Below are 25083 nucleotides of genomic sequence, written 5' to 3' on the forward strand. Positions count from 1 at the left end.
CTTCAACCCCGCGGACTCTTTACATATATCCGGTCTTAAATCCTTCCCTACCTGTACCTACTAGGTAGATGCCTAGGTAGATACCTAGGTAGTGAGTGATACACCACACCACACCACCCACGCCGGGGGACTAGAATTGACCCGATGCTACTTGTACATTCAAGTTCTGCATACGGAGTACGGAGTAGTCATTCCCAGATCCACCCATTTATGCAGAAGCAGCAGAACCCCTGAAAGTTGAAAATGCGTGTTGCTTGTACATACCCCGCACTGATAAGATCTTTTCTTTTTTTTTTTTCAACTGCTCTTACTTTCCTAAAACATACTAATGGTTATCTTGCAAAGTTGGCAGACTTGTACAGCCTCAATGGATGTTTGTTGGTGGTGTCACATGCATGCCCTTGGAAAGTTAGGATGAGGATCCGAAAAAAAACACAAACAAAGAAAGAAAGAAAGTTCCAGGCAGCATGCGAATTCGAACCCGAATGCGGTTTCCATCCATCTTGGCCGCAAGAACGAATAACTAGTTTGTAAATGATGCAGCCTAAACATGCAAGACGGAGGAGGAGGCACGTACCACCTCGTTATAGCTGATAGCCTAGGTTACGCTCGTTACTCTGGCTCTGTTGACGACCTAACTACTCTGTATTGTGTACCGCTTGGCTCAAGTCGTTTTCGTATTCGTCTACGAACCTCTTTCTCTGATTTCTGACATTCTTGTACAGTAGTTACCAGAGTCTGTAGAGGTTGAGTCTGTATGACAGTATGACTATAGTTAGCTAGCGGGATGTATAACACGTGACATCACCGGAACCTCCCGAGCCCCCGCGCGGGGAGTTCTCGGATACGAAATTATGCTGGGATTCTCACTTCATCATCACTATCTAGGTATCCGAAGACAACAAGAGAAGCAATGGCCTCGACCCACGGAGACCTCCGCCACCTCCTCCCAGGAAACTACAAACGGCTCGTGTCCGAATGGCTAGAAGAGGACTGTCCGAGTTTCGACTACGGCGGGTTCGTAGTGGGCGAGTCAGAGGGGGAGGCGCGATTACTGGGGAAGAGCAGCGTATGGATTCAATTCCACAAATACAGTGCAATGCAATGCAATGCAATAGCTAACAGGACATTAAACACACAGGGGATTATCGCCGGCGTGCCATTCTTCGACGAAGTGTTTTCCCAACTAGGCTGCACGTATGTTCCTATCATCCATCCACCCCATCATCTATTATTATTATTATTATTATTATTATTATGTCTATCCTCTTCCCCAGCTTAGACAGGAAAGACTGAATACAATATAGAGTCCAATGGCACCACGCAGAAGGCCACCACCTCCCCGCCGGCGCAAAAACCCACTGCGCAACGGTGCGCGGCCCCATCCGCAAGATCCTCCTGGGTGAGCGCGTGGCCCTGAACATTCTCGCGCGGTGTTCCGGAATCGCCACGAAATCAGCCGCGCTTGTCGAGATTCTCCGGCGCCAAGGCTGGCACGGTACGCTGGCCGGCACGCGAAAGACCACGCCGGGGTTCCGCATTGTCGAGAAATACGGGATGCTTGTGGGCGGCGCGGATCCGCACCGCCACGATCTGAGCTCCATGACCATGCTCAAGGATAATCATGTCTGGGCGTGTGCGAACAATGCGCGCAATTCGGCGGTGACGGCGACGGCGGCTGGGGAGATGTCGATTGAGAATATTGCGGCGGCGATTCCGCGCGCCGTGGCGGCTGCCAAGGCGGTCGGGGGCTTTGCGACCAAAGTTGAAGTCGAGTGTCGGAGTTTGGAGGAGGCGCGTGCCGCCATTGGCGCCGGCGCGGATGTGATCATGTTGGATAACTTTACGGCGGACGGCGTGCGGGAGGCCGCTCGGACGCTAAAGGAGGAGTGGAAGGGGAAAGGGAGGCTGTTTTTGATCGAGGTGAGTGGCGGGTTGAATGAGGAGAATGCCGCCCAGCATGTCTGTCCTGATGTGGATATTCTGTCGACGAGCTCGATCCATCAATCGGCCGGGATTGTGGATTTCTCCCTCAAGGTTTCGCTGCGATAGTACAGACAATTCTTGCACGATGAATCAATATACAGGAATCATGAACCATTATGAATAACTCTAGAAATACCTATTAACAAAAACAAGCATCACATCACTTCATGCCGCAATTAAGCAGAAAGCGTCGAGGGTATATGGAATAATACACAGGACAATGCAGAAACAACAGCGCTAACGATGCATGAGAATAACATAACGATAGAGCAGAATCCATCCACCAGTAAAATATGACTAAACTTCAATGTCAACCGTAATGACCTCGCCCTCACTCGAGCTGTGCTCGTCGTCACGGTGGCTTCGATAGTCCTCGTCCCCCGTAGCTGGGTCTGGACTTTGTCCTCGTCCCCCGTCGTCATCCGTCGAGGGTTCGGTCGAGATACCATAGCGCACGCGCTGTCGTTCTATTTGCGCACGGAGTCGTTTGTTTTCAGCTCCTTGTTCCTCAAGCCGCTTCCGTGCCCCACTACGATCTAACAGACGTGCCTCCCGCTCAGCCTTGAGCCTCTTTTCAAGCTCATGCAGGCGCTTGATCCAAACTTCGTGGTTTCCAGGATCCCCCGATTTGTGTCGAGGCCGGGACAATGCTCCTGCACTTTCAACCAATGTAGTAGTTGATGAAACCTGAGACGGCTGGGGAATGCCGGACCGCGCAAGACCCTTTGTGGAAGGTTGTTCAATTGCCGAATGGTGGCGGACTAACGGGCCGCGTTCTGCTTCCATGCCCGTTGGCGATTGCGGAGACGCTGCCATATCGGCTGTGACTGGGCCACGACTACGTGAATGCGACTGAAGGAGATTGAGCTCTGCGTTCAACAGTCGGTTCTCCCTCCTTAGTTTGGCCATTTCAGACGAGACGCCAGATTGGCCACGGTTCTGCATCTGAGCACGCATCTTCATCAACGATTCTTCCAAACGATCCAGCTTTTTGATGCGCAAGCTGAAGGCGTGCTCCACCGTTTGATATTGCTTGGTCAAGTCCCGCTCGACGTCCTTGATCTGCCCCTTGAAGCTCGTAATTGCACTTTCTAGGGTCTTAACAGCGAGCAAAAGATTTTTGCTGAACCCTGGCCAGAAGAGAATGTTACCAATAACCTCCTGGCTAGGTAGGTTACCGTTAATTAGACTGTTGGAATGCGCCCAGTCTGGACCACACATGGCCGAGAGACGCTTCCAGATGGTCAGCAGCATGGCATTCCGGTCATTGAGCTGTTCCCTGAACTGTTGCTCAAGACTCGTGTATCGCTTGCGATCCTGGGCTCGGGCACTCTCCAGTTCTGAAATACGGGAATTGTTCTGCGTGATTGTGCGAGATGCCTGATGATGGGATTTCAGCGATGACTCAAACGACTGCTTATCAGCACGACGGGCCTGGCGTTCCCGCTCAAGAAGTTCAGCTAGTTTGCGAGACTCTAGCCCGTGACTTTCCAACAATGCATCCCGATTCCGCAGCAGTGACTCTTTCTCATCTAGTGTAGATCGAGTGCTCTCAAGCTCCAGGGCAGTAGATTCGAGCTCTTTCTGCAATTTCATGATGTTCGAGATTAAACTAGACCGACTGCCGGTGAGATCGCCTAGGGTCTCTCGGAGGTTGTTCTCGAGGTCTGTAAGCCGCTCCCTCCAAGTAGCAGTCTCGATTTCCTGCGCAGACAAGCTCTTTTTTAGCTTACGAGCCTCTTCTTTGGCCGTAGAGGCTTCACGGTTCAGCTCATTCACAATTCGCTGCACTTCTTGTTTCTCCTTGCTTCCAACAACCTCCCGCTGGTGCCTCTCCTCGGCCAGACGCTCCTCCAGTTCACGCGTCTTCTCCTTCTCGCTTTGGAGACTTATCTGATAGGTCTTTAGCTCAGATTCCAGATCACCAATCTTGATCTTGTCACTATCTTGCTCTTCCCGTAGGAATGCAATTTCGTTATGGCTCGACTCGATTTGCACCATGAGGCGTTGGACCTTGGTGTTTGCCTCGTACAAGCTCTTCTCCAGCGACTCCATCTCTCGACTACATTCTTCAAGCTCTTGCTGCACGATCTTATACCGCTGTAGATTGTTTTGTGCATCTTCCTCGAGCCGGATAATACCTTCACCAGCCGAACGCATCTCTGCCTGCAGAGCTCTAAGGTTCTCATCCCGACTTCTAAGTTCTTCGCCTAGGCGCTGACACTCCTCGGCCTTCTGATCAAGCTCGTCTCCGAGAGCGTCCAGCTCCTCTTGCGCTTCAGCTCTCAGCTCCTGGAACGCTGCATCACGTTCATCGGCCATTTGGAGCGCCTGGTCACGTTCCTGTTGCAGGGTCTGGATCTCTTCCTCCGCCTGATCTACATCCGCCTGGTAGGCTTTGTCCAGAGATTCGAGTTCTCTAACGTAGTCTTCGAGTTGTGCCCTGATTGCCTGATTTTCCAGTTTAAGGGCCGAAACTTGATCCCGCAACTGTCCATTTCGAACTTCCAGGTCTTCGCGCTCAGCATCATCGATCGGAGACTGTCCAGTTTGGTCACTGGTCCGCGAGGAGGATCTTCCATGTGCTCTAGAAGCAGAGCGGTCAAGTATACTGTCACCAGTGATTGATCGTTCACGGCGTTGGCCAAGTTTTAGGTCCTCGATTTCCTGGTAAAGACGCTCCTTCTCGCGGTTCCGAGAGGTTAACATTGAAGTCTGCGCGCTGACCTCTTTCCTCAACTCTGCATTCTCCTGCTTCAGAAGCTCCAGCTCCATGACCAATGTCGAACTTGAAGAGCTATCTGCGGTAGTATTGCGGAGCAACTCTTTGTCAGAAGTTCCTGAATAGGATACCATAGAGCCAACGCGATCACGATGCCCCATTTGCACTGGCGCCATTGCAAAGCTCACTTCACTCTTTGCACGCATAACCTCCTCCCGTAGTCGTTTATTCTCGTCTTCAGCCTGCTCACGAGCCGCAGTTTCCGCCTCAAGCATGTCTTTCCACATATCCTATGAAACTTTTAGTGTGAATTCCCAAAATCCTGTCCTTCTTGTTCAGGGCTTACCCTCTCCTCCCGAGCTCCCACGTCTGACCCCATAAGTCTGCCGTCACTCAGAGACTTCACCATCTCCGCCAGTCTGCGCTTCTCACTTTCACGAGCGATGCTTTCTGATCGTAGCCGTTCGATTTCAAGCTCGTAAGTCTCAACTCTCTCGCGTAAGTACAACAATTCTTCGTCCTGAGCTGGGTCACGATCTTCTTCATCAGAGCCTTCAGGGTCGTGGTTAAGCATCGATTCCTTGTCCGACTGCTGGTCTTTGACTTGCTTCTCCAGATCACGGATCTTTCGTTTCAAGCCCTGGTTTTCTTTTTGCAGCTTCAGCTTATCCGATTTCAGCTCGACGTTCTCAGAAATCATCTCCTTAATGCCCTCTTCAGAACGCCGATTCAACGCTTCATTTAGGAAATGGATCCTCATCTTCAAGTCGAAGTTTTCTTTCGAAAGACGGTCAATTGTACTGCTTTGCTCCTTTAGGGTCATAGATCGACCACTCTTAGCAAAGCCTGGAGTCATACCCACACGTTTTTCGGGAGACAGCCCATGGCCCCCAAAGTCCTCTCGAAATTGCTTCACAAATGTGCTCGGAACTTGGATATCACGGACTCTCTCGGCTATAACCGTATCAGTTGGGAAAATGTGCTCATGAGACTTGGCTTTTGGAGTCATCGGCCCAGAAATGTCTTCAGGTGGTTGCTGTGGTTGTGGATCAGACGGCTGTGGTTGTTGCGATGAACCAGGACGTGAATGCGAAGGGCCTTCCTCCTCATCTAATGTATGTAAACCACTATCCGTCGTCCCGCTCGGATTCCGTTTATCCATGAAGGTTTCGTCGCTGTAGCCCGAAATTCCTGATGCCATGCTCCCCAGGCTTACTGACCTAGCCAAATTGTTGCGATGTCCCACTGCGCCCAGACTCGGGTTTCCAGGCACGGCGCCTCCCGATTGTAGCGCATAGTCAGCTCCTAAGGTCGCATCGCTATTAGTGGCTTCAGTTGCGTTGCTAGTAGCTGAAGAGTATGAGAGACGGTGTGCGGACTGGCGACTAGTTAAATACTTAGGTCGATTGCTCCTCTGGCTACTTGCGCGAGAGGCAGCATCCGTATCCGCAGTATTAGTGTCAGAAAAAATTCTAGGATGTGATGGAGATGGCAACGGTGCAGTTTGGATGTCCTGGTTTATCGATTGCACGGAATGGTGCCCGTCTGGTGCCAACGACTGGCCGAGGGAGAAGTCTTGGGAAAATGGACTGATATCATCAGCGCTTTCGTGTAGGTTCGACTGACTCCGACTTTCCAGTCGGGCAGCAGCCGCTGCGGCCGGTGAAGAAGGCATGGTTTCCAGCATTGTAGTATTGTCTCCGTAGCGCTCCCCCGAGGCCGAGGGTGTAGCATCGAGATTCAACGTGGAGTCCTCCGTAGGTCTCATGATAGGACTCTGAGGAATAGGCACACCGTCGTTCGTCGACGCAATATCGTGGCTAGACTCATCTGGCGCCACCCAAGATGGCTCTCTGAATTCTGGCAGTTCTCCCCTGGTTACCCCAACCACATAAGTATCATCGATGCCCGTAGTGCGATTCGCAGCGGCAACTTCGATCGTTGAGGGTTCGGGTAGAAAGCTAGATTCCATTTCCATCAGCTTCCGGCGCATCTCTCTCTCTTCCAGAAAGGTCTGGTTCTCCATGCGGTCACGGTCGCTGTGCTCTTCAAGACTGCTGTCATCGTGGTCGGGTAAAGGTGGTAAATTCAAGGACACAATCGAATCGTCCTGGTCAAAATCTTGATGGGTGAGCGCCGTCGTAATGGTTGGATTATCGTCGAAGCTCATGCTGGGGGTTGTTGCTGGCTCGGAAATATGGTGATTGTGATGATCGCCGTCCTCCGGAGCGGTCGCATCCATGTTGTTTGGGGGGAGTACTCCCCGCGTATCCTCCTCCTCCACAAAATCAAAAGGATCACAGAACTCGTCTTCCAAAGCCGAGAGATCAGCGGCCAGGTCGAAGCCACCGGGGAAGGAAAAAAGCGATAACCTGCGCAGCGCAAGCGCGTTGTCGTTGAGCGCGTCCAGGGTCGGAGATGGAGAAGAGGACGGTTGGGCGGAACCCGTCGACATGGTGACGGGTTCAGTTACAGTTGTGCTTTTTTCCTTTCTAGTCTGGAAACAGTTAGGCTGTCTGGCTGAAACTCTCGAGTTCTTTTTAGCACTCACTGTTCTTGATTTCTCCACATTCTCCCAGCAGTTCTGGGATGCCGAATGGACGATATGCCAACTGGTCATACCCACTTGGTGGGCAGCGGTAGCTCCAGCGTCCTATGGCAGGCCAGCGGCTAGCCAGACTTCGCCTTAAAAAAAAGGTGGTACGGATAGAGATCCGAAAAGTGACAACAGCTTTGATAAATAATAAGGGGAAAGGGAAGAAGAGATGACGATAATGAGGATGGGTGTGGTAGAAAGGATAGATGGAGCATTGAAGTGGGAGGTTGTTCCTGTACTGGTTTCTTGAACCCAGGGGGTAAGATTTCCTTCTCCAGCCAAACTGCTCCACGACGCTGCTGCAGATATGCACAGGTCGACTTGACTGATCAATTGAATTCAAGGGTAAAAATTCCTACTACTCTATAATTAAAAATAAATATATACGTGCTTATGTTAACCAACCATTTTGTACAGATCACAATCAATCGCTCATGGTCCCTATCACATAATCTCATCATAACCCAAAAATGAAGAAGTAGTAAACAAAAGAACAGGGAAACCCAGCTTAAAAACGCTTCAGAAGACATGAAATAAGAGGAGTATCCCAAATATAGGCTGTAAAGTGGAGTGGGACACCCTCTTTATGTGGTATAGGGAGATCACCGAGGCATTGATAAATACAAATACAAGACGGAAGTTGCGCCTAGTAACTCCCGAACCGCATAATAGAAAGAAAGAAAGAGAAATAAAAAGAATCCCGGGCAGCCTTATTCCTCAGAAGGTTGTGCTTCCTCCCGCGATGAGTAAATTTTGTTCTTCTGGTCGATGGCGTTTTGAAGGGAGTCAATGTAGGTTCGGAATTTCACAATCTCCCGGAGAAGGTATGACGACTTCTTCTCCCAGTTGGCCATAGCCTTTATAGCATTCGGGTGACGCGGTGAGAAGGCGAGGATCATAGCGGGGCGCAACTCATTGTGCCGTTGCAGTTCATCCTCAACATTCTTGACGTAGGTCTGCAGGCCCTTCAGCTGATCGGCCTCTCCCAAAGTGGCGGCCATCATGCTCTGTTGTGGTGGAGACCAATCACTGATATTCACTCGGTCGGCTGGCAGTCTGGGCCGTACACCCTGCTGATCCATAGAGCTGCGAATAGAGCTCTGGATACTAGGCCGTGCCCCAGATGAAGATGGGGGCGACCGATTTGCCTCTGGGGATATCAAGGCACTGTTGATAATGGCATCGCTCCATCCATATTCGATGTTGCTAACACCTCCAATCAAAGGTTCTTTGGATAACCTTGCACTCCAGTAATTCGCACTAGAAACGAACTCTCTAACAATTTCCGGGGTTCCCGCCTGGAAAAGATGTACCGCACCAGTGGGCAAACTCAGAGCCCAAACGTGCGGGCGCGACTTGGAGTATCCTGGAGGTGGGAGGGCGCTGGCGATCGACTGGCGCAAAAGGAATTTCCAAGTCTCCTCGGCGTTTTCTGTCCAGTTACCACCTCCCACCACAACCCCACCAGGATGACGCTGTTTCGACTTTTGACGGGCCGATTTGGCAGATGCATTGAACGAGAAGAGACGCATCCAACCTTGCTGAATGACAGCAAAGCATTCATTCCAGTTTCGGTCCTTGGCTCGTTTGTCGAGGGAATCTAGATGGTGCTTGTGCTTCAAGTTTCCTTCCTTGGCCCATGGTGCACCCGCAAGTTGCAGAGTTTCATCTTCAAGGAGAATCCCAGTCCTCTCCGCGTCCTCAGTGCTAGCAATGGAGTGGGCAGAGTCTTCACGAATAATTGCTTGGCTGAGCGCATTCGCGAAACCAATAGACTGTTGGTAATCCCCACGAGGATAATCAGACCCGAAGGAATCAACAGATACTGATGTCAGTTTCCCAAGAGAGTATTTGCTCCAAGTACTAGAACCAGATGGACTCCACAGGGATGACTGATCATCCAGGCTCGTCCGACTGCCCAGAGTGGAAGGAGGATAGAGTCTAGCTCGAGAACGAGGCTTTGAAGACCAGCGCGCTGTACCGTATCGGGAATCAGCGGACCGGCCTCGAGGATAAATATCCGAGCCACTTTTGCTGATAGTGCTTGGGCTTCTGCGAAGGCCACTCTGGCTGGGAACAAGCAATGCACTAGATGCCGGCCGAGAAGCTTCTCTCTCCGACTGAGCGCCGTGTAGCGGGAGCCGTTGCTTTTGAATTGAAGAGTAAAAATCGCGGAGCACCGACTCAACCTGCTGCTCCCAGCCCTTGATTGTTCCAGTAAAGGTAGCATTGACCAAGGGTCCGATCTCGTTGTCAGGATCTCCCATCATTTTCGCAGACAAGTCTGTTCGGGAGAGGCGGTTCGACAACCTTCCAGGTGGATTTGCAGGCTTATCCTCCACGTTCTTGTTATCGGGCTCTACGGGAAACGACAGAGATCGAGAAGGAGGGAGACCGGAATCCGCATTCCAAACCTTTACTTTGTTCCCAAATTCATCTGGGGACGCATCGATTGCCACTCGATGAATCGTGGGCATCGTGTTACGAACAAATTGAGCTTTTGTCATTTTCTGCTCAATATCTGCGAGATGCAAGTCCGTATTCAATAGGAGAATGGAGTAACAGATGGTGTGTACAACGTCTAATTGATGTCAGTTCGTAACCGTTAAGGACGAAAAGAAAATGACAAGGGGGGAAAAAAAATAGAATAAACTGACCTGCGGCTTTAAAGCCATGATGAGGGTTGCACCGGCACCATCTTGTAGAAAAGGCATCCAAAACGCGGTCAACTTGCTGCGTCTCTCCCTTTAACACCAACCGCATACATAGGCTCCGGAGAGCTGCAAGAATATTCATGCTAGACCAGTCAAATAGTTCCATATAGGCAGTTCGAATCTTGGCACGGTCAGGACCACCAAGCCAAGCAGCAGCCGGCTCATTTCCTACAAATTCATCGTGTCCATCAAACACCCTTTGCGCTTGCTCCCTGTCTGTACTGCTCGGCTCATCTGGAGAACTAGCTTCTGACAGTTCAACATTACCTTCCACGTCATCAGGAGGCACCAGTTCGGGCGCGTGCGCGACTATGGGAGTATTGGTCGCTGTATAGTAGTTGGAAACTTCTGACACTGAGGCCCGGGGAGAGTCTTGGTCTATGGCCGGAGTAGATAGCTTGCTAGGTCCGTCCGAATCGTCATTCCAGATGGGTCCATCGTACAGCACCTTGGTGTCTCTCGATTCCTTGGTGAGAGAAGTAAAACGCTCACCAGCAGGGTCAACGGGAGCTGCAGCCGGTAGGGAAGAGCGCTCAACGACTGGAGACACCGAGCGAGGGCAAATATTGTTCTGAGGCGTCGACTCAGTTTGCGACAATTCACCAATTTGCGTAGTCTCCACACTCTTTGCCTCGCTATCCTGTGTTTCAACAGCGTGCCCCATTCCACCACGCTCCTGTGGTCGACGGGTGAGCGGGGTAGCTTCCAGGTCGCTAGATTTGGCAGCTGACTCTTCATCACAACTGCTGGTTCCCAAAAAGGAAGTATCATGAGCATGGTTGCCAGTCGAACTGGCGGGGTATAGGCTATATCTGGTTTTCACGCCGCTGGGGGGAGACAGGGTGTTACTCTTCGGTTTCTGTGCTGGTCCATTCTCTGGCTTCCTGTTATCTGGATCATTGGCGACAGTGCTCCAGTCTGAGGATTCAGTTGAATAATCCACTGCCTGGTTGCTATTATTAGGGCTAGCATCAGCCAGATACGGATTCATAACTTTCCTCAAGCTGCTCACTGGGCTGGGTTCTGGCATCGCGATTTCCCTGGCCCTGGCTACGAGATCTTGGGGTAAAATAACCTGTGGGGTGTTTTCGGCCACGGACTTCTTCCGTCGGCGAAAGAACGACGACTTCTTATTCACAACTTGAGCACCCTCACGAGTAGTACTAGAACCACTCGCAGCGTTCTTCGCTGGCTGCCTTCTTCCTTTTACATTAGGGCTGATGCCATTCGTATCCACCAGATCGCGTTCCGGGGAGAATGGACTTTCTGATGGACTGCTATCCGATAGTAAGGGGATGGGGTTCTTCGAAGAACCAAACACACGACGAAAAAACCCAGGTCGCTCCTTGACAGGAGTCGGATCAGGTGGCGGAGGAAATATTGGCTTGTGAAACGATATCGTGGGGCTTGGTGCTGGTGGATCTAGAGAGGCCGATATGGTCGAAGGAGGGTCGAGACCTGTATCAACTAGAAGTGGAAGGTCATGATCCCGGGTCCGGATAGCTGTAGTACCGATATTTTCGGGGCGCTGCTGTCGACACTGTCCTGCTCGTGAGGACTTGATGCTATTTCTTCGCGAGGCTGCAGGCGTGCGAGCAGGCTGAGTGTTGAGCTGGCCAGCGTATTCACCTGGTGATGACGGATGGTACTTTCTTGGGCCAGCAGGGACACTGGGGGTGGGCGCTGCATCCATCCCTTCATACGACAACGGGTCGTAGTCTGTGGGAACATTGGGGAAGGTCATGAATGGCTTTCTGGAGGCATATTCGAAGCTCGAAGAGCGCCTCTCGCTACCCGTATCGGGCCGACGCCTGGAAAGAGACGGCCCGAAATCCATGTTGGAAGAGGTACTTCCCTTACTGCTTTTCCTCCCAGCACGGGTTGCAGGGGCGGTAGCACTGGTCCCAGCTCTATAATCATAGATCTGACCGCGAGAACCCATACCATCCCGGCTATGAGTGCTCTCGAATCTTCTCAGGCTAGAATGATAATTAGAGCTGCTATTGCTCCGGCGATCCCGCGCTGTTTGAACTCCATAGCGACCAGTCGCTTCGTCATAATTGTATTCAACATCGGAAGATACTGACGAAGAGAAGGTGTGGCCTCGATACCGTCGTGGAGCCATGGAATCTTGAGATGTGCGGGTATATTTGTCGGGCTCGAAGACAGTGTTGAAGAGGCGGTAATCATCCAGTAACGAAGTCCCGGACGAAAACTGATCTAGCGAAAGCAACATGTTATCCACGATCGAGGTGCGGGCAGCATGCTTGGGGGACAGCGACAGATCATGCGGATCCCGCTCGTCCCCAGACTCGTCGCTATGATTTGCATTATCGGTGGGATTCAGGTCATCTAAAAATGTCTCGCGCACGGAGGGTCGTCGATGACGTCCCCTCTTCACATTTTTGTAACTGGAGGCTTCGGGAGGGGTTCGGGGAGGCGAGTCATTCGAGTGTGGATCGGGATGCTGGGAAGTCGCTTTAACATTGCCTGGTCGCATTGTTCGATTCATATTCGATAAACTCAGACTTCCAGTTGCTGCAGCATTGAACCGCGACGTACACGATGGAAGTTGTAGATATATAAGAAAGAGGGTCGTAGAGTCCTGTATCGTTCGCGGGGTGAAGGCCCAGTTAAACGACTACCCAAATCAAACGAAATTGTCTCCAAAAGTACAGTTCAAGGGTGGTCTCCGTATCACCTGTTGGGCATGGCGTGAGGGGGTTCCGGGGGAGGGAGGAGTTCACGATGCAGCGCAGTGCAAGGGGCAAATAATCAAATTCCCAGACTGACGACCAAGGGTGGACTAATTTCCAATCAATTGGAAGGAACAGAGCGGTCTTTTGATGAGGATAGTGTACTGCGCTCCTCAACGTCAGACAAAAGGGGGGGGGAAAAGGATGAAATAAGGCGTCGTCGGCAGCAAAGAGCTGACAGGACAGCAAAAAAAGGCGAACCAGGGGAAGGACGGTGGTGGTGCGGTTAAACCAGGAACCAGGAACGAGGAAAGGAACGAGCAACGGTACTCCCGGAACTTATTATTAGAATTATCGTTTAGTTAATAAAAAAAAAAGATACAGTAAGAAAGGAGATTAGGGAAAAGGATGAGAAGTCAGTTCGTTAAGAAGAGAGAAGAGGTGGATAGAGAGTTAATAGTTTCAGTCTCAAGTTATTTAATTAATTAATTTTTGGACCTCACCTTTTTTTTCTCGTGCTACAATCATCGATCACTTGTTTTTAAGAAGACTCCAGCCATTATTAACAAACACATCATGATCAATTAAATTCCTAATGATCCTCTTCCTGATGAATTATCATTTCCCAATTCATTACTCCGGTAAGTCACAACCCAAATCTTCGGAGACAAGCGATGACAGGACTACTTAGTACTCTGTAGGTACATCAGCTAACTAGTGTCTGCTAGTTTGAAGTGGAAGGTGTACTCCTGGTACAGACAAGTACACTATTCAAGATTATTCTCAGACTCTTACTCCGTACGGAGTGCCAACTGCTCAACAAAGAAAGACCCCAATACACAATTATCCGCATAGCTCCTTCTAGTCTCTCCATCCAGCTGGCAACACTAGACCATCCCGGGTCTAGACATTCGACGGTCAGGGGCAAAGTGGAGGCCTGGCGGAATCTCTCATCCTCAGTCGACGTTTCTGTCGGGCCCAGAGTTGGAGGCGATGTTGAGGCATGCATGAATCATCGGGCGTTTAGTGTTCGAGAATCTGCGTGGTGGTGCTGGGGGGAATCCACCTTGGGAAATAATACACACTTACTATCTATCTACGTACCCTGGACTTCTGGAGATCATACGGACGCATATACTGGCCAACCCTCCACAGTCCGTTCTCGCAGCAAGATTATCCAGGCGCTTGAGCCTTGTCTAAGAATTTCCGATCGCCATGATCAAGTGGAGCTGATCCCCAGAAATGGTTTTGGATAACAGAGTGTAGGGATTCTTTTCCTTTCCTTAAAGTTATCCTCTCCCCTTCCGGTTTCCCCCCCCCCCCCCCCTCTTGGATCGGAATCATTGCTACTAGTCGCAAAAACTGACAGGTTCTAGTAAATCGTCCACAGTTGATGCTGACCACCACGGAGAATTATAGTGGAGACCCTTTCATGCGAAGTTTGGAACCTTCATCTGTGCGAGGCAAGGAAATCCATCTACAGACGCTGATTTGTTACCAGTTCCCTGACTACGAGCATTTGAATTCAGACTATTAATCTTGTTCTACCCCGTAGCTTGCCCTATCGGCAAAATCTCCCAGCATGAGTCTTGAGATTACGGAGTAATCGACGTGTCCCAATCTATCTACAAGGCGATCCATTCCAGGAATCCTATTCGTATGGCTGGGACCTATCAATTGCTAAATCCTTTATGGCTTGTCTAGGAAGAGATCTACTCACTATCTAGGTAAACTTTGGTAGTGTCCATCTTTCGGTTTCTCTTCGCTGTGCTTCCCCCTCTTCCAAAGACGACACTCAGGAGTATAGGATCAACAATCAGCATGAGAGAGATCATATGCAATGAAGAGACACAGAATGATACAGTCGACTCGAAGGTATAACACAGTACCACCGTTATGTCGAAGGCGGGGTTCTCTTGAAAGATCTCGTACCCACTGAGATTCTAAGCATCGCCTTGTCATAATTCTACGGAGAAGATTTTGGATTCCTAGTGTTTCTTGTAGGACGAAAAGAGTTATGCGATTTCTTGACAGTAAATCAACCCTCTGTGCAGCACGACCAGTGGACATCAAACGATATATTTACCTCGACACATGCAGTTCCCATTCACGTCAGAAAGACGCTTAACCCTCGACAACACTATTGCAAAATAATGTAAAAGGGATAGACATCTTTCAAGCCTCTACAGATTATATATGTGGAACGATCTCATTGAAACTCGAGTGTATCAGAATAAAGAGATGGAACGGCTCTACGTTAACCCGCGCCAGTTGGTGGATGACATAACCAATTGGACAGGATGGTTGTCAATTCCACTCTTCACAATCACAATGCCTAGGTAGTTTCCAGCTATTCTTAGACAGCGACAATAGTTACAACCTATTCCCCCCCCCCCCCCCTCCTCCGGTTGGTTGTATAAATACATGAAAATATCACCATCTTTGCCGATATCCTAAGCTTGGGACCTCCCCTCACCGTCATAGAAGATGAACCCTCATATATCCGTCCCACGTCAACATGGCAGCTCTCCCAACTTCGGTGGCACACCCGCAAACCGGGCGTCAAGTATACGGATGCCACGCTTTTTCAAGAGGTAGCGCCCCGAGATGGACTGCTCGGACACAGAACTTTACTAATTTTACTGCAGGATGTTCAAGTTTCCTCAAATGGACTTCGAGATGGCCATTTGGGAGATGACATCACTTTTGATCGCGCCGAAGAAGGTCTTCAAGTCGATATATTACCATGTGAGATCTTCTCCTGCCTTGTTCTGTTGCTTGATAATTGCTAATCCAAATATCTCCTTGTAGAAACGTATGCCACTTGCCCCTCCAAGTGCGAGCCCTGACATCACTAACTGGGTTATGATAGAGACCAAAAATACGTGGCATCGACCTGATCCCTCCTTCGCATACTTACTCTCATTCTTCCTCCTCCTCACAGCCCTCGCATGGGGCCTAGCATACGCCCCGTCATTTGGATCCATTGTCCGCCTTTCTTTATTGTTCATATTCGTTCATTTCATCGGGTCCTCGCTCCTAGTATCGACGATAGGATACTTCGTCATCGGCCGACTCTTCGGCCCTAACGGCGCAGCAGGCTCTCTTACCGGGCTACGGGTTCGGGGACGACGACGTGGTGCTGCTCAGGGCCTGTTTACGCAACCAGGTGAAAAGGACCAACTTGAATTTGGATATTGCTTCGATGTAAGCTGCCAGCCCCCGTTTCCTGCGATTAGGAGAAAGGCGCCTAACAAGATAGGTTTCAAACCGCGCATTCTTCCCCTTATACTTCCACCTCTACGTCATTCAATTCCTCCTCCTCCCGCTTCTTACCCGCAGCCCGAGCAACTTTCTCGCTACCTTCCTTGGCAATACGCTATATCTCTCTGCGTTGACCTACTACACGTACATCACTTTCCTCGGATATAACGCTCTCCCGTTCCTTCATAACACCGAGCTTCTGCTCCTCCCGATCCTCGTCTTTGCAGTCCTGTGGTTCGTGAGTCTCATTGCAGGATGGGGGATTGTTGCACAAGGACGCAGTGTGAAGGCACTATTTTGGGGAGTCTAACCCCTCCGACCTGGACCAACTGAGGCCCCTAGTAATGGGGACTCTTTGCCGAAGCTACATACAATAAACAGTTTTTGTGTAGATGTCCGGGCGTTGGTGCATAGTGATTGGGGTATGATTGATCATGGCTTGTTATGTCTCGTCTGCAGTTCAGCAGGTTGCACGGTGCATGGGGTCTTCTTCTTGGGTTGTGTTTGTTCGTTTTAAATGTTCGTGTACAGTATGCGGTATATAACTCTAGCATTTTCCTTCTATACCTGACGAGTTTATATTCTTCAAGTAGCATCCCAATGTCCAATGCATCTAGGGCTTGTAACCAGAGTTGCTGGTCCCGATTTTATATAACCAATATGTATCACGTTTCACATCCCAAGACAAAAAAAAAAAAAAAAAAAAAAAAAAAAAAAGCCAAAGGGAGAAGAAAACAAACAACCCACCAAACCAAATAAATCTATTTCTTTCCCTTCTTCCCTCCCTTCGCACTAAACTTGGCCTCCCTCTCCGCCACCTTCTTCTTCGCGAGCTCCAGCTTCTCCTCCTTCTCCGCCTCCTTCCTCAACCGATCCGCCTCCCTCTTCTCCCTGACGATCGCCAATCTCGCCAGATCCGCCCGCGCTTCATCTGTCTTCCCCTCTGCATGAAGCTTCAGGTACCTCTCGCGCGCCTGCTGCGCCTCAATCGCCTCCCTCTCCCTCCTGGACAACTGCGACATATCCCCCGTCGCCACTGCTGCCGCCGCCGTATCTCCATTCACCCCAGCACCCGCACCCGCACCCGCACCCGCACCCGCACCAGCACCAGAGGCAGCAGTCTGCGACCTCGACTTCGCCGTATGGTTGGGGTTCGCAGGTAAATCGTCCTCGTCGTCCTCGGCGTCCGAGTCCCGGTCTGAGCCCGAGGGCGGCAGATCCCCCGGCTGGGCGGCGACGGTGTTCTTGCGCGCCATGGCAGCTTGCTTTTTGGCTTTTGTGGCGGCGCGACGCTCTTCGCGGGTCATTTCGGCAGCAGCAGCGGCAGCGGCGGCGACGGCGCGTGTGCTGGAGGAGGAAGGAGGGGGAGGGGCGAATTTCACCCCGCTGGCTCCGGGGCGGGAGGAAGAGGAGGGCGAGGAATCGGACTCGGAGTCTGAGTCTGAGTTTGAGTCTTCATCTTCATCTTCATCTTGTGTCGATTCTTCGTCGTCGGAGGTGGAGAGGTGGTCTTCTTCCTGTGTGTGTTGTGCAGAAGGTTTGGATTAGCTTTTTCTTTTTCTTTCTCTTTTCGTTTTCTTCTTTCCTTGATATCTGGAAAGTAGAGGAATGAAGGTGATAATAGAGGGGATTATTTACCCTCCACATGCCAACGGGGTTGCCATCTTTATCGACGGGTTGTACGTCGCGACTGTAGTGTTTCCCACCTAAGCGAGTCCGTTAGGTTAACCTTAACCATAGCTTTGAATGGATATATATTCAGCAATATACCTCCTCGACTGGGTTTGGAGAATTTTCCACGACCGCGGGGCGCCATGATGCTTGATTGCTGGGGATATGAGTTGTCACGCGGGTTGACGTTGGTTGTTGCGGTCGGTTGGGGGTGCCCTTTTTTTTTTTTCGTTTTCTTCTAAGCTAAGGCGGAGGTGGAAATGGAGACTCTCGAGAGCAAGGGGGGGAGTCTATTCAAATACCACTTAGGTTAATATCGGCTGTGATAGGAAGGAAGAAGTGGTAGGTAGTTGTTGGCAGGGCGAACTGACGGCGCGTTTACATATGTATTGGAGGGGCAGACAGGGCGGGGAAGAAACTTACGTTGGTGGAGGGCACAGTGCACACACACTACCTTGGAATAGTAGAAAACTCCTCAAAATGAGAAGATGGACAGAGTAAAGACTGGATGGGTATCCTGCGAGGATTGCGACCTGGATATGAAGGGAAGAGATGTGGGTTGGCAAAGGTGGACTGGTTTAAATTTAGGTCGAGATGAGTCGAGTCAAGTCAATCCCAATCCAACACCTTCACTGTCTGTGGGATGAGCAACTATTATTATTATTACTATTACTGCAGCCGTAGGTAATCAGATAGAATTTGAATCGGGATCCAAATGTAAAAATATTCCAGTCATAGTTAATGGTATTGAGTATTATTATTAAAACTACCAATAACAAAGAGATGTCCACTTGGGTACTGGTGCAGATGTATATGTACCGTATAACCAACGCCAATGATCCCGAAATAATGCGTTTCGTCAAGTTCTCGTCAGTCCTGATCATTCCCCAACGATACCGTGACTTCTCTCCATCTTGTAGAGGGGGATTTTGTCTATGCGCGTTCCCATGAAAGTCCGAGTTTGGCAATCCTCGCTGCAACCAGGGTCAAAGTGCCAGCGACAATCACAGTGCCCATGAACATCTGAGCATACAGGTAATCCCCATTATCCTTTTGAACCAATGCACCTGCAATTGGAGATCCAATCAACGCTGCAACCCCCACCACACTGAGCACCATGCCCATCCGCACTCCCGTCTTCTTGAGGTCAGTGGTGAGCGTGCTCAGAGTCGCTGGGAAGAGAGACTGGATACCGGCGGCCGAGAGACCGTAAAATACGCTAAAGGCGTACACGCCGTTCAGATTATGCACCCCCGCCCAGCAGAACGCAACCAGTCCAGTTGCCAAGCTGAATGGGATTAACATGTTCAGCGGGCCAGTAAACCGGTCAGCCATGAGATTCGGGACCAGTCGGCCAAGTATGCCAACGCCGTTCATGAGCAGAAGAACGTCGATAGAGGTAGAGGTAGACACGCCGATGATATCACGGCTGAAGCTTCCGATATAAAAGAAGCCAATATAAAGACCCCAGAAGTTGAGGAACATGCCAATGGCAAAGAACGAATACGATGCCTCCTTGAACGCACCCCATTCTACGAGAGGTCCACTGCGTCGCGGAGGCAGACGCTGTTTCAGGAAGATCAAGGCGGGTAGCAGCGTAACCAACGAAATGAGACCCAGCGTGCGCATTGTCCATCCGTAGCCAACCCGGGGGAGCAAGCGCATCACAACAGCGGGAAAGACCAATCCTCCGGTCGCGGATCCAGACGCCACAATGCCGATAGCGATAGCGCGATTCTTTGTGAAGTAAGTCGGCATGAGTGCAATGGTAGGACAAAACATGAGTCCACACCCAATACCCTGTCCAACACCCTGCGCAAGGAACAGCTGCCAGTATTGGGTACACAAGGAGGCCATGAAGATGCTAAACAACTCCAGCAGCGCTCCAAGTGTCAGAGTAAGCCTAAAGTATCCAGCATCTGTTGCCCGGCCAGAGAAGGTACCGATGAAAAAGAGCAAGAAGATTTGAATACTTCCTACCCAAGAGATATCGGATGGAGACCGCCCCAAAGCTTCTGTATAGTAAGTTTGGAATACACCAAAGCTGTTGATGTATCCCCAGGTGTTGAAAATGACGAAATGAGCCAATGCCACCTGGGACCAAGCCAGGAATCCACCGTCTGGGGGTGGCCCGATATCCTTCCCCGACTCTCTAGTGCGGACGAGGGAAAGTGTCTTAGCAGCGAATGCACCAACATGGCTCACATTAGTAGGTGTTCTGGAAAGATCTTTCTTTTCCGTCTGGTCAATGCCTAGTTCCTCGTCACCGGGGATCTCCCTGATAGATAACGTATCGTCACTGGAGCTGTCCTCCGTAAGCTCCGTGGGATGAGGGTTCTCAATATTGCGAGGTACCCCATACGTCGGCTGAATGCCACTGCACTCCTCAACCGGCATCCCGTAATATTGGCCTGAATCCTGATATTTAGTTCAAGACACTTCCTCCACACTGCAATATACAGGACGGCAATTGATTTGGGTATGGAGTATCAGGCAAACCGCGAAGCAGGTACCGATAGTATAAGCCAGGCAGGACAGAAAACTCGATATTTCCAAGGTGATATAACAATGTATCATCCACCACAGACTGAGGTCGGGACAAAGTAGATAAGTCTTAGAAACCCCCCAGACGACAAGGATGTGAAGGACAAAAGTTTTTTAAGATATCGAAAGCCCTAAATTCAGAGACTTTCCGCCGGACCTTAGAATACCAAGCTCGGCAAGATCAACGCTAGGCGAATTGACTCTATGACTCAGAGAATTTCTTCTTCGCTAGTACTTGTCAAGACCTAGAAAAAGAAGCCAAAAGTCAGGGAAAGCGTCGTTCTTCAATTTCGGAAGCGACCGTAGTTGCGGGGGGAGATTAATAATTGTCGAAAAAGAAAAGAAAAGAAAATATAGCGCTGGGACCAAACCAGAGAAGAGTCATAATAATATCACTCGCACAGAAGGCCGAAAGCCAACAAGAGACCATCATGATTGACTCCGCACACCGGCGAGTTGGCTCCCCGAAGTTCGAAAGAGCTAGGTAATGGAATGGATAAATGCCGAGGGTGTCCAAGGCTGATGCAGCTGTCTTGATAATCTGGGTTTGAATATTCACCGGGCCATTGGAATCTCAGCTCTTCCACGGTAAATCTGTTCTGTTCTCCGTATGTATAGACAGTTCCTCAAGAGCCAGGGAACTCATTCTGGATCTGGGTCAGGCGTATTCGAGATACTAACTCCACTGGTAAGCAGGTGGTCCAAGGTAGAACGTGATAGAGCTCTTCCTCACCTCCAGAAGACGGACGCTCTTCCCTCATCTGATTAAGGTTCAATTCAAAAATCCGGCCCTTGTTGATTGGGCTGGGATTAAACGCCTCCGTTGGCGGGATTTGGAATGAAAAATAATTACCAGTTAAGTCATGCATAACTTCCCCGAAGATGCAGGAAATTATGCAAGTGAGAAGAGATTTGGATTTGAATTTCTACAGGCAGAAGAAGTTTGACCACGTGCTTTGATCAACCAAATCAGATTGAAGGAGAAAAAAAAAAAACAGTATTATTCCAATGCTATCAACTAGAAAAAAGGCCGTTGATGAATGTAAAAAGATTGTCTATTCTAGAATACACTCCCAAGGCAATCTATCCTAAGGGGTTATATAGTCTGGCATAACAAACTATGTAGAGCAACCTGGTGCTCTACTTCCGGCAAAATACGACATACCTCGCTAATAAACAATCAAACAGCAGGAGTCTAGGCCCAAGAATGAGCCTCGATACTATATATGGAATATATATATATAGCCTAAGCTTCATCGTGCAATTCTTTTGCACATCGCCTGTCTTTCGAGAAAGTCTCCCTCATCTACCAACACTGAAAAGCAAGTATGGATTTAGTACTCCTGACTGGATGAGCTATTAAGAATCGAAATTGCCTCGATAACGTCGCTAGGTTCAAGAAGATGCCAACTGGCCGCAGTCTGCTTGGAACTGGCTCCAACAGTGACCGAAAATACGTGATCTGGCGGAAGGTTGGAATTTTGCAGAGCTCGAAACATATCTATTTTTATGTTAGCAGCCTGAAGAGGAAAAACGTTCATATAGCAAAGGGATAAAAAGGTTACCTTCATCTGTGAAATCATCCCCTAAGCACAGAACAAATTCAGGGGCCTTGCCGTTCCCATACTCATTGACCAACCTAGTTGCGATGAATCCCTTGTTCACAAATGTTGGTCGAACTTCCAGATTGGCTTTCCCAGCCATGACTTCAACATCCCACTTCTTGCCGACAGTATTCTCGAGTTGCTTCCGGCATTCTCGCGCCTGAAACGCACCATATTCTGGATCCGCTCGGCGGTAATGCCACGTTAGAGCCACCCGCTTCCTTTCAATAAAGGAACCTTGAGTCCGCTCGGTAAAGTGCTGAAAGGTATCCATAACCTCCTTCTGCCAGGCCATATTACTTTGTTCTGCTAAATTTTCCCAATCGTCCGAGCGTGGCATCCGGATAAAACAGCCATGCTCAGCACTCAGACCCAATTCTGGTATATGTCCCATCCACTCATCCAGAAAGGCTTGGTCGCGTCCGCTGATAATCCAGACGGCATTCCGGGGATCTGCCGCCAAGCTTTTGAGGGTCCGTAATACCCTGTCTGAGGGGATGGCGGCCTGGGGGTCTTTCACAATGGGCGTGAGTGTCCCATCGTAATCGAACATGAAGAGCCTCTTCCTGGCTCTGCGATACTGCTTCACCAACTTGGCTTTATCCAGGGCTGGGGTAGCCACGGATTGATCAAACGACGACAAGTTTGTTACCAGACGATTAATGAATTGCTGGGACCAAGCTGAAACCGTATTCGTGGTGACATGTTTGTAGAGCATTAGATGCTGTGACTTTTTGTCCAGATAAGGCATTGTTAGCGCCTTATTTATTGCCATGGCCACGCCGACTGTGTCCCATGGGTTGATATGGATCGCACTAGACAAAGTTCCTGCTGTTCCAGAAAACTCAGAAAGGATCAGAGGGCTGTGGTTGTTTTGCTGGCAGATGATATACTCCAAACTTGTCGTGTTCATTCCATCTCGCACCGTTGTAATCAGACCAACATCGGCCACGCGTAGCAGCGCAAAATACTCGTGCTGGGAGAGATATTGAGGGTAGTACTTGACGGGAGAGAAACTCAGTGATCCAAACCGGCCGTTGATCGTGGAGACCAGGTTTGAGATCTGGCTCGCGATTTTATTCTCTTCCTTCTCTTCCTCGACACTAGTGGGACTGGTAACCTGGATCAGGACGACCTTGTCACGCCATTCCGGGAATCGTTCGAGGAACACCTCAAATGCCTGCAGCTTCTGGGCTACACCACGGACACTATCCAGGCGGTCGCGACCCACGATGATTTTCTTCCCCGCATAAAGCTTGCGTAGCCCAGCTACAGCTTTTTCGATGCCCGCACCTCCAAAGGCAATCCTTTGGATCGCGCTAGCATCAATACCTATTGGAAAGACATCAACGGCTACATGAGCACCGTACGCATCCACTCCAGCGGAGTTGGAATCAAACCCTAATACACGGGTACAGCAGGATGAAAAGTGTCGAGAGTAGGAGAAGGTCTGAAAGCCAATCATGTTCGCGCCAAGTACGCCTGTAAGCACTTCCTTGCGTTTAGCAAGGCATCGCATGAATTCGCTGCTAGGAAAAGGCGCGTGTAAGAAGAATCCAATATAGATGTTGGGGATTTGCTGCCGTAGCATGCTGGGCAGAAGAAACAAGTGATAGTCGTGGATCCACACGATATCACCATCGTTATATTCCCGGATAATACGGTCTGCAAACGATCGATTCATTCGGACGTAATCCGCCCAAGATTCACGCTCAAATCTACCATCTGTGGGTCCGTGCTGTTTATAATGCAGAAGGGGGTACAACTCTCTCTCGGCATATCGTCTCCACCTCCCCTGGTCCTCAAGCAAAATCGTCTCCTCGGGGGTCTCTGATTCGGCTGACAGCCAAACTGGAACAATCCTACCGTAACGGCTGGAGTTTAATTGCCCGTCAAGTTGTTGCCGGTCGTCTGGGCTTACAGTAACGCCCTCAGGGAAAGCATGGCTCGGATGTTGCTGACTGAGGTCAACAGGTACTGGGGAAGACCCCTTATTTAGAGGCCGCGACGTGCTGCCCAATGTGGGAGGTGAATTGGCCTGGGTATTTACCGGAAGTGGGACACTTTCCTCCAGGAGAGGCTCCACCTCTCCAGTCCAACCAACAAGTGTATGGGACCAAGTCGACTCATCGGAACCAAGATATGCAAATGAATCAAACAGGGCAGAGGTGCCGGGACGAGGTTTGAGCTCCTACAGGATCAATCAGCATGTTACTCTTCCATTTTCTCGGGCAGTGAATCCACGGAAACACAAAGTGGGATATACCCATTCACCACCTGGTCGGTAATAAAGCTTGTACGGAATGCAAGAGGCAGCACTTATAATGCGGCCGGTGAGGTTGAGATTTGGATGCTGTGCTCGAATATCGGATGCCCGGAGGGGAGGTGCTTGGCTTAAACTTAGACGACGCAGAAGATCGCTTCCTGATTTTGCATGATTGGCTGCCTGTGATGGAGTGGAAGGCGAAGCGGTATCAGACGCTCTTGATATCTCTTTGTCTCCGGCAACGAAGACGGGCGAATCGGGGAGCGCAGGCTCCCGCTCCTGGCTTCCGAGACCTAAAGGTATTCCCTGGATTGTCGTAGAGTCATCTTGAGCCACGGTTCGGGGATCCAGGTCAAACCGAACCTCTCCCGGTTGTTCCTTGGGGATACTGGCGGGGGGTTCTTGCTGCAACGACATGGCAGGCGATATTCAGGAGGCGTTCAACAACGGCGTAATTGGGCTTGACCAATGAGGTCGCTCTGAAAGTTCCAGCATTAATCAGTTATCTTGCTCATTCCCTTTTTCTCCAACAAGTTGGTTCAATTCAAAATCATACTTAATAGTCTCAACGCAGGCAATCCCTACTGGTAGCACCTTGGACTCTGCAGGAGACGAAACAAGCTCGGTGGGAGAAAGAGCTGACGAATCGGTGAGCTATTCCATGTAGGGGGGCGCCGGCAAACACCTGTAAGAATAGATCAAATGAAGTTGAAGGCTTCCCCGTAACAGAGAGAGGGAATCAAAGAGGTGAGGCTGGAGGTGGAAGGTCGATAACTAACTACTTCTTGGATATTGGTCATATAGTAGTCACAAAGAGGGGCAGAAAGCAGTTGGGAGGCGGTGAGAAAGGCCAAGTACTTTATGATGGATCGGTCCACCCTTTCGATCGACTTCCCAATAGACTCTCCGAGCAAAAAGAGGAGAGTTTCTACATAACTGAGTGATTATTGTTCAAATAATTTTAGAAGCGTTGCAGCTCTGGAGACCCCGGGAATTGTTGCTCCTGCATGTACGTCATGT

The 25083-nt window shown here is 50.0% G+C and overlaps 6 protein-coding genes across 6 annotated transcripts; 2 read left to right on the forward strand and 4 right to left on the reverse strand.

The window, feature by feature from the left end:
* The first annotated feature begins 813 nt into the window (after positions 1-813).
* P175DRAFT_0286380 (nicotinate-nucleotide diphosphorylase (carboxylating)) lies at positions 814-2107 on the forward strand. The gene is made up of 3 exons (XM_040892768.1): positions 814-1069; positions 1142-1197; positions 1308-2107. The coding sequence occupies exons 1-3, from the start codon at positions 914-916 to the stop codon at positions 2050-2052; spliced, it is 957 nt and encodes a 318-aa protein (XP_040750509.1). The 5' UTR covers positions 814-913; the 3' UTR covers positions 2053-2107.
* A 5907-nt stretch (positions 2108-8014) lies between these two features.
* P175DRAFT_0533541 (Sec7 domain protein) lies at positions 8015-12518 on the reverse strand (the record flags this gene model as incomplete). The annotated part of the gene is made up of 2 exons (XM_040900068.1): positions 8015-9885; positions 9962-12518. The coding sequence occupies 2 exons, from the start codon at positions 12516-12518 to the stop codon at positions 8015-8017; spliced, it is 4428 nt and encodes a 1475-aa protein (XP_040750510.1).
* A 2581-nt stretch (positions 12519-15099) lies between these two features.
* On the forward strand, positions 15100-16664 carry P175DRAFT_0517436 (unc-50 family protein). The gene is made up of 4 exons (XM_040898981.1): positions 15100-15308; positions 15363-15462; positions 15583-15921; positions 15977-16664. Exons 1-4 carry the CDS (start codon positions 15202-15204, stop codon positions 16286-16288), a joined length of 858 nt encoding a protein of 285 aa, XP_040750511.1. The 5' UTR covers positions 15100-15201; the 3' UTR covers positions 16289-16664.
* Positions 16665-16739: 75 nt separating this feature from the next.
* Positions 16740-18208, reverse strand: P175DRAFT_0517438 (PDGFA associated 1 family protein; the record flags this gene model as incomplete). The annotated part of the gene is made up of 5 exons (XM_040898982.1): positions 18073-18208; positions 17749-17939; positions 17617-17684; positions 17057-17495; positions 16740-17014 (listed from the first exon to the last, which is right to left on the reverse strand). Exons 2-5 carry the CDS (start codon positions 17792-17794, stop codon positions 16740-16742), a joined length of 828 nt encoding a protein of 275 aa, XP_040750512.1. The 5' UTR covers positions 17795-17939; positions 18073-18208.
* Positions 18209-18582: 374 nt separating this feature from the next.
* Positions 18583-20046, reverse strand: P175DRAFT_0558691 (putative MFS monocarboxylate transporter; the record flags this gene model as incomplete). The annotated part of the gene is made up of 1 exon (XM_040900860.1): positions 18583-20046. One exon carries the CDS (start codon positions 20044-20046, stop codon positions 18583-18585), a length of 1464 nt encoding a protein of 487 aa, XP_040750513.1.
* Positions 20047-21190: 1144 nt separating this feature from the next.
* On the reverse strand, positions 21191-24480 carry orlA (putative alpha,alpha-trehalose-phosphate synthase subunit Tps2; the record flags this gene model as incomplete). The annotated part of the gene is made up of 3 exons (XM_040899388.1): positions 21191-21694; positions 21759-23988; positions 24013-24480. 3 exons carry the CDS (start codon positions 24478-24480, stop codon positions 21528-21530), a joined length of 2865 nt encoding a protein of 954 aa, XP_040750514.1. The 3' UTR covers positions 21191-21527.
* Positions 24481-25083: the final 603 nt, after the last annotated feature.

This window comes from Aspergillus ochraceoroseus, assembly GCF_002846915.1.
Source record: "Aspergillus ochraceoroseus IBT 24754 chromosome Unknown P175scaffold_6, whole genome shotgun sequence".
Lineage (NCBI taxonomy): Eukaryota > Fungi > Ascomycota > Eurotiomycetes > Eurotiales > Aspergillaceae > Aspergillus > Aspergillus ochraceoroseus.

Excerpts from the sequence above, each read along its gene's own strand:
- P175DRAFT_0286380 (XM_040892768.1), top strand. The coding sequence starts at position 914 with ATGGCCTCGACCCACGGAGACCTCCGCCACCTCCTCCCAGGAAACTAC. Across the intron at positions 1,070-1,141 it reads GATTACTGGGGAAGAGCAGC|GGGATTATCGCCGGCGTGCC; the intron begins GTATGGATTCAA and ends TTAAACACACAG. Across the intron at positions 1,198-1,307 it reads TTTTCCCAACTAGGCTGCAC|AGTCCAATGGCACCACGCAG; the intron begins GTATGTTCCTAT and ends AATACAATATAG.
- P175DRAFT_0517436 (XM_040898981.1), top strand. The coding sequence starts at position 15,202 with ATGAACCCTCATATATCCGTCCCACGTCAACATGGCAGCTCTCCCAAC. Across the intron at positions 15,463-15,582 it reads TCAAGTCGATATATTACCAT|ATAGAGACCAAAAATACGTG; the intron begins GTGAGATCTTCT and ends AACTGGGTTATG. Across the intron at positions 15,922-15,976 it reads AATTTGGATATTGCTTCGAT|GTTTCAAACCGCGCATTCTT; the intron begins GTAAGCTGCCAG and ends CTAACAAGATAG.